At 37.6% G+C, this 8591-nt stretch overlaps 1 protein-coding gene across 1 annotated transcript; it reads left to right on the top strand.

Moving 5' to 3' along the window:
- Window positions 1-1114: 1114 nt before the first annotated feature.
- Window positions 1115-6205, top strand: LOC147482845 (nifU-like protein 4, mitochondrial). The gene is made up of 7 exons (XM_086577884.1): window positions 1115-1388; window positions 1775-1936; window positions 2717-2892; window positions 4023-4126; window positions 4235-4346; window positions 5698-5801; window positions 6013-6205. The coding sequence occupies exons 1-6, from the start codon at window positions 1205-1207 to the stop codon at window positions 5761-5763; spliced, it is 804 nt and encodes a 267-aa protein (XP_086434010.1). The 5' UTR covers window positions 1115-1204; the 3' UTR covers window positions 5764-5801; window positions 6013-6205.
- The last annotated feature ends 2386 nt before the right edge of the window (window positions 6206-8591 follow it).

Raw genomic sequence — 8591 nt, 5'->3', positions numbered from 1 at the left:
ATGAAGAGGACATTTGTTTAAGTTGAAATTTGTATTGGTTTTAATTATCCGCGATATTTAAAATTGTTTATGGGTTTTGGAAGTTGAGAGTCGCGTCGCACCTCGGAGATCGAAGAGTCGGAACAAATAATGTTTTTCCGTAATTGTGAACACAAATTGCGGTGTGACAATAAGCGAACTCGGGACATCGACCTCCAAAACCGACTTCGAAGCAAAGATGTCTCAAAGATGTCTCGATGCGAGCGGCCGGCCGAGACGAGCGCCTCGGATAGGATCACCACCAGGGGTAATCATTACCAAAATCTTACTTGTACTTCCCACCACCGGAAATAGGGCGACCAACGCCAACTCCCAATCGACACATGACTAATAATATAACCAAATAACACTCATTCACGATCTCCACCTTACACGTGTCCCCCGGATTGACATTTCCTTAAGCCTATAAATACCACCTATTTGAACTACGTCGGACCTGATTCCTCTCTCCCCCAAAAAGAGAAAAACCAAAAGAGGATACGTAGGCAGCTCGCTCACAAGCGAACTTGGTCCCTCCATATAATCTCAACCCTCTTCCCTCTTTCTTCGCGAACCTCAAGGAAAACCAAAACACTCCTTTACAACATCCTCATTTTCATCTTGACTAAATCCATCCATTCCTTAAAAAACAAGAAAAGTTTAGGATTATTTATCTTACTGTTATGATGACGAGCAGTTTGAGATTATATTTCTGACATAAAGTCGTTTGTGTTTTTTTTTTTTTTAGAAGAAGAAGAAGAAGAGACGGAGAAGAAAGAGGGTCATAATTTTTCTCTTTGTTTCCTTTCTTATTTTTAGGGGAAAAATCGTGGGAAGTGGAAAGATTTTTCATTTTCGCGGACCAGTTCTATAACTAAAAATTCGAAAAATTGTGGGCGCTGATCTGGAGATGGAAATAATAGGTCAAATAAGTGGGTCAGTGTAGGACCACTCGCTCTCGAGTTGGTTGCGCGGGCAATTCCATTTCCGTGTGAAAAGAAAACACAGTCTGTGAAATTGTTGCCACGTATGATTTATTTAGATCGGCGGTACAGGTGTGCAACTCTATAAATAAGGTTGCCTATAAACAACATCTCTCTCTCTCTGTCAAAACTGAAAACTAAAAACAGAAAATTTGGCAATAGCTAGAAATATTTTTTGGAAGAATTGAAGAAAGAAAACGGTGATGAAGAGGTCCACGAAATTAATCGTTGGCGCCTTTTATGGAAGAAGAAGATTAAATCTTTTTAAACAAGAAGAATGTCTTGGCCACTACAGTCCTTCGTCTTCTTCTTCTTCATTTTCAACAGCAACAACCCGTTTTTCTCTGCAAAATAAAAACACCTTTGCTCCATGGGGCGGTTTCGGAGGTTAGTTTTTGTGTTTCCGTTCTTGGGCTTTATTCGATTAATCACCTTTTTTGTCTGAATATACTAGTGAATTTGCTTCATTTCTTATGACATTATCGTGACAAGAAGCTTACCATAGCTCAACTTATGACATTATCATGTATCTTTATTCATCTGTCACCTACTTTTTTAAGGTAATATAAACAACACAAACCCAGTGAACTTCAGGTGTACCTCTCGACCAGTTAAGAAGTTTAGTATATGCTTGTTTAGGCACGACTAGAGTTCTATCAGTAAAGTTTTTTTTATGCCTTGATTTAAGGTCTATATATAAGTTACTACCTTCTGGTTTTTATATGAGAAAACCGTAATAGCTGGCTATTCTTACGTTGCTGCTAATTGCACAGGACAAAAGAGGAGCATGTTTATCCAAACTCAGAGCACCCCGAATCCTTCATCTCTCATGTTCCACCCAGGAAAGCCAGTCATGGAAGTTGGGAGTTCAGATTTCCCAAATGCCCGTTCAGCAATGACCTCACCTCTTGCAAAAGTGCTCTTTGCCATTGATGGTATGCTTTTCTTAGCTTTTTATCTTCTTGCCGCTATCTGGCATGATATATAATTTTTTTTTTTTTTAAACTTTATATTTATTTTCCAGTAGCTGAAGAAGTACAATCATATTCTTTTCACCTATGGTTTCCATCTTTTATGGTTCCAAATGTCAGACGGGTTTTGAGAGGGAGTAGTGGTGGCTGAGCTGTCCTCATATTATGGATATCACTTTTCTTAGATCTTATATATTGAAATACTGGCAAAATGACATAGTAAAATTTTATTGTTGTTAATGGAGTAGAAAGTTTGGAGAGAAGAGTGAAAAAGAGGATACGGCCTTAGTTTAATTTCGGCCTTCTCTCAGACTTTTTATATAAGAAAAATAGTTGGTTTACAATATAGAAACATAATGACTCACTTAGAACTCTAACAGACATATTTCTCAAAATATTCGTCATAACGCTTTTCAGAGATAATGAAGAAAGAAGATGACGTTCTTTAGAGGTGTCTCTCGCTAAAAGGCTTATACTTTAGACTTTAAAAGGGAATATATCTTTCTCACATGCCAAGACCTTATATATCTCATTATTATTCATGCTGAAATGTCAGTTGTACCTGATCTGTTAATTATGTTTTGTCATTACCAAACAAGGAAATGAAAAAAGAAAACATATTTGTTTCTTATAATAAATTTTCTCATTGTCTTAAAAAAGAAAACTTGGATATCCGTACGAGAGAAAGTTAAAAATCATTGCATCTGTAAATTTGGGTTGACTCAAATTTTCATCTAATTGCAGGAGTCACTCGAGTTTTTTTTGGGTCTGATTTCGTAACTGTTACAAAATCGGATGAATCTTCTTGGGATCTTCTAAAACCTGAAATTTTTGCTGCAATTATGGACTTCTATACCTCTGGGCAGCCACTATTTCTGGACTCTAATGCTGCAGCATCCATGGACACAGCTATCCATGAGGTAGATATCAATACATTATGGAATTCTATTTTGAAAAATCTTGTGGAATTGGTTGCCCTACCAACTGCTAGAGTTAATTTCTTATAGTTCGTCAACTTCTTTCCGTATTGCCTCTTTTGTGTGGATGGCCTATTATACTTATTAACTTGTGTTGAGTGTCTAACGGTTTATGAGTTGTCAGAGTCTGAGTATCAAACACTTTAAGTTCCACCATACCATTCTGCCAATATCCCTTAATGAGCTCATTGCATAGTTTCAGTATATTGCTGAATGTTGTTAGTGTAATATTAGTGAACAAAAGGATGTATTTAGACAAGTCGCCATAAACACTTTGTTAGGGGAAAGGTAACAAACGCAAAAAAGTATCATTTGGTAACTGAAAATGATATATTTGAATGGAACAAGGTCTGCTTGGCGACATGTGGTAGCACATGCTTAACACAAATTGTCCTTGTTGCAGAGCATATCCAACAAAGGAAAAAGGTTTTAGGTCTACAATTCTTTGTATAATTGTTAAACATGACCTATCTTCCCCAGTAACAACTGAATTTTGGATATATTTCTTCCTTGAATAAGTTTGGTACAACTACATACTTCTCGGAGATTTTCAATGGGGTCCTTAGTATTCAGTTAGGTTTAGTTATTCATCCTCATATTACAAAAGTCGAGTGGTTGGTGGTATGTTTTCCAAACACAATTATAAGGAATTTGCAAAAGCAACGAAATTGAGAATTTCTTAACCACAAGGAAACAATTTGCAACGTACTGCTCTGGTGTCAAAGAAGATCTATATGATTGGGAAGCTGTAGGACCTATATTTAGGATCTGAAATTGACAATTGTGTATGTAATTAGGATTCTTTTGTTTTGTAAACTTGTTGGTTGGTTCCTAGTGGTGTTTTCTTTGTTCGAGTTAGGATGGCAAAGAATGAGTTGGCTAAGTGGCGGTTGGTGCAGTTCTAATCAGGATGTCTTAGTATCCATGTAGATGTCTGGTGCCTTCTCTCGTATATGCATCGCACAATTAATAGAATATTCAATATTGAGTGTTATTCTAATGGATAAGAAAAAGAGAGTTAAACATGTTATGTGAGGCTCCTGCAAGTTCGATCCTTACCCTACCTTTTACAGGATGATTCAGAAATCGTTGCGATGATCAAAGAGTTACTTGAGACTCGTATTCGACCTGCAGTGCAAGATGATGGTGGGGACATTGAATACCGAGGATTTGATCCGTGCGTTTCTCCCATATATTTTTTGTCTTATTTGAATACTAAGATTAAAAATGATTAATGATGTGATTTTTGTTATAGTTTGACCTGTACAACGTTTATTGTTTTCAGAGATTCTGGAGTAGTGAAGCTGAAGATGCAAGGAGCCTGTAGCGGCTGTCCTAGTTCATCTGTTACACTGAAATCTGGCATTGAAAACATGCTCATGCATTATGTTCCCGAGGTAACTCATAAGATGTTTGATATACAACCTAATGCATCTGAATTAATGCTACATTAACACTCCACATTCAAGAATTTATTGCCAGAACCTCATTTTATTCGCATTCAAGCTCGTACTGTTGCACTTTCACTAAAATGTCTTTATTGATCCGTAATGGATCTGTTGCTGAATAAGTCAATGACTTATTTACGATGATCTGCATCGTATTGCCTCTAATTTTTGTGAAGGCATTAGAAAAAGCTATCACTCCATGTATTGTCGTAGAAAAAAGCAATTATTTGTTTGAGCCTAACATTACCGTGCAGTGAAGTGAGACACATAAATTCACTATCCTACCTGCTGAATGTGTTTCAAATATTCACACCCATGAGAACTTTTAGCTTTTCTTTTTTCTTCCCCAATACAGTTAAAAACAAAACTATTGCTAAACAAATGCTTGGAACCAAGTACATATTATCAAGTAGCTCTTTTCTGGTCTCTAGACCAATTTAGGGATCTTCAAAATATTCATTTGGTTAGTAGGCTTGAGAGACTGTTGAATGTGGGGTTTGGTAATACTACCCTTGTGGTGGGGTAAAACTATCCAATCTGCAATGGCCGATAGGAAAATTTGGCACAGTTCAAGCTGCATAAGCTCCCAGTCTATTTTCTTAATTTCCTACTTGTGTGAAGCCCACATTTTCTTGATCCTTTTTAAGTCTGTTGGAAGTAGTAGGCAATGGATATCCATGGTGACTTCACATACAAATTAACACGTACTATCTATCTGTGCATCACTCTAGACCATTCAGTTTTGGATAGCATCTAGCTTATAGCTAAAATCCGAACGTCATATATCAGTAGTGTTCTTGATCAAGCAACAGAGTGTGATCCATTTCAGTTGTATTATTAACTTTTAAAACAGTCTTAAAGAAGGGATCACTGCATAGAGGTGCAGAATATATTCTCTTAAATTACCCACATGATTGTATGAATTCTCAGATCTTGGTCCTCTCGAAATTAGTGTTTTCCCCTCATCTGAGAAGGCACATCTCCCCTTCGAAGGCTTACTTGGAAGACCTTCCTTTCCTCAACATTGTTATTGAAAGGGAAGAAAAGAAGTTGCTCACCTTCCATCCCTTGTAACTAATAATTTATTCCCCCAACTTTTGGGCCCACTTGGGAGTAACCATAGACAGGATTGTTACAGGACTTTTACTAAGTTTAGTTGGCACCCTAGTCGAATGGATTCATTTGAATGTCCTAAACAATCCTTTGTACCCTCGTATTCATATATTTTACTACTTAGATCATCTGTCACGTTCTTTTCATTTGTTAACTTCTTCTGGAATCTGGATATCTACATTTTCAGGTGAGAGCTGTAGAACAAGACCTAGATGATGAAGAAGATGAAACCATAAGCAGCCAGATGGAATAAGAACTATAAAGAGTTGTGTATGATGCACCTCTCTTCATGTATGATCCATGCTGTACTCTTCCTAGTTTTTTCAGTAGTGTTGAAAGGCTGACAATGATCCAGCGAAGTTTTTGTTTAAGCTCAAGTAGTAGTTAGATTTCCTGCGTGCATTTTTCTTTATTCTCTTACACTTTGCTTTAAAGAATGCAATCCATCAAATTCTACTTGCTCTGTCGCTTGCGTGACGTCTATCAGATGGTTGCACTACAGGTCTACAGGTACTTCTCTCCTTGTATTTCCACGTCAGCAAGAGGCTCCTCTCATTTGTATAGAGGTCGTAACAAATAAGAAGGATATTCTTGGAGTACAGTTGTACGATCTGTTGTCATTGTTACACTAATAATATAATGTATTGAGGAATCTGCTTCTCTATGTATATCACATGGTTATTACATTTGATAAATTAGTGCTCTGCCCTATTTTGGCCAAGTCTTCTTAACCTAAGTTAACTTTGAGTTTTAGCTGGGTTTGAGCTTGTGAACTATAACTGTGTGACATGGCGTGGCAAGCCATTAATTTGTACAAGTAAAATACAAAAAATAATAGACCATTCTGGATTCTATGGAAGGGTTCTGCATTCAATTAATTTAATTTAATTTAATTGTTTTAAGCTTCTTAAATCTGTTTCCCAAATTAATGATTTCTTCAGCCCCCCACCTCTGCACTTTCGTTGCCACGCTTGTAAACACTCTTATGTGGGGTGTGTTTGGACTTTGGAGAGGGGGAAGGGGATTGGAGAGGATAATGCATGCAATGACATGGGGCATACATGGATGATGGCGTTGTCCAATCAAGATGTTTCTTCATGAAGGTTACATGAGCTCTGCCAGGATATAGACGAGAGAGTGAGCCAAAAGAAGCCTTCCTTTGCAGAAAAAGATAGTGCGGGTGACAGGGTGGTGGGGAATTTGAAATAAAAGTTTTCGGCAAAAGCTTTTTCGTTTTAGCAAACCTTTGCAAGAAAGGTGGTCGCTGTAAAATGCTTTTGTCCTCAAACCAGTGGAACCATGATGCTAAGACAGCACTGGATTCATTGCAGCACACCAACTCTGACTATTGTAGATTTGTAGCACTAGGGTTTGCAACTGGATAGCATGAACCACACCTTACATATTTTTTTCCCTTCCCTTAGGACGAAATTTCACTATCACAAAAAAATTAATACACGACCAATATATATCGTTTAAGTATTCAAAATGAATTTTGAGGTTAAGGGGCTGCAGGGTCCGTTGGTTTTTCTAGCAGTATTGGAAGTTGTGTACGTTGTGTAGGTTTTCTCCTTGCAGAGTGGATGCTTGCACCTTATCAAGGAAAAAAAAGAGTGGAAGCTTGCATGCGTCTATGTAGCCCTTTGGTGGCAATGGAAAATGTAGGCTGTCCAAAACTTCCTCTGCAGGAATACTGAATTCACAAGGTTTTCTCTATTTTCAGTTCTGAGGAACCGATACCTCGTGGGCGTAATATAGTAGTATGTAACTATGTATAATATGTATGCAACTCAAAGGTGAGTTGATTATTGGAATCTCTACCACTTATTAGACAGCTTGTCGAACGACCATCATCATGCCTACCTTTACCAAATGGTAAGAAATTAAGTGAGGCGCTTATCCACAAAGGATACTGCTCGGTACAATCATTCTTGTTCCATTGAAATAGATAAAAACCGCTGCGCAATTAACCTAACCTGCCGAAGTTTCTCTTTTCACAACAGAAGAATTAAGCAAAGAAGAAAAAATGAGTTTTCATACATTCCAAACCTTATGGTTAAGGCAATTAGTTCATGGTTAATGGAAAAAAATAAAGGAAGAAAACCGACCCAGCACTTACATTCTTGGCAAAATTCTAAAGTCTAAACTTTACTTGAAAAACTAACTAAGGCAATTAGTTAACTAATGACTCGTGCACGCTCCCTAAAATGACCACTTCACCGCAGACAAAATTGGGCAATTGGCATTTCCCATACGCCAGTCCCCTCACCAACTTTATTACCAAAAGTCGCTATGCTTTACCACTCAAAGACAAGGAAAGTAAGAAGCCCCAGCAAAACAAAAGATACCACCCCTCACCCCCACCTTTACCAAACCACCTATGGACGCTCTACAGATTCTCGTCTCTTTCCGTGTACAGTGTACTTCAATCCAGCGTTGACAGCTCCGCTTAACAACTTCCCATCACTCACCTACTATTAATAGCACCCCCTAAAATACCATAGTTTGTTTCAAAAGATAATATATATAATAAACTAAAAGGTTAAGTAATTTCAAAATTAATAAATTAGAATAAAATTTCATTAAGAAATGAACAACTCAATTTTGAGCTACCACCTACAACTCAATCTTGTAGCCTACGGTTTAGCTTTTTTGGGACGGCACCCCCCTTTTTTTTTGTTTTGATCATGTCAAGGATCATTGATTGATCCATCTGAAGATCCTTGATTGATGATTGTATGAGTTTGTCCATTGAGGGAGCCCCCTATTTGGGCCCCGTTGCCTAAATTATTTATGGAAAAAATAGAGCAACTTATTGACATTCTTGCGGGGTAAACTGTTTTCCATCAACTGCAGTAAGTCCCTAATTAGTTTAAGCAACTTGTTTGCAGTAACCTAAAGAACATATAACAGTGTCCCTCTTGGACATTTTTTATAACCCATTTTGGTAGCAAATCTATGTCCCGGTGTTTGGGCAGCGAGAAATCGCTTCTTTCATAGACTAATGCAACATTTTGTCCTCTAATGCAATTATGCAACACGTACAACGGCATAGTATTTGTCAAACCGCACTTTGACATA

The sequence above is a fragment of the Coptis chinensis genome, chromosome 8 (genome assembly GCF_015680905.1).
Source record: "Coptis chinensis isolate HL-2020 chromosome 8, ASM1568090v1, whole genome shotgun sequence".
NCBI classification, from domain to species: Eukaryota; Viridiplantae; Streptophyta; class Magnoliopsida; order Ranunculales; family Ranunculaceae; genus Coptis; species Coptis chinensis.
The sequence above is the reverse complement of the archived record's forward strand: the minus strand, read 5'-3'. Positions and strand labels throughout refer to the sequence as shown.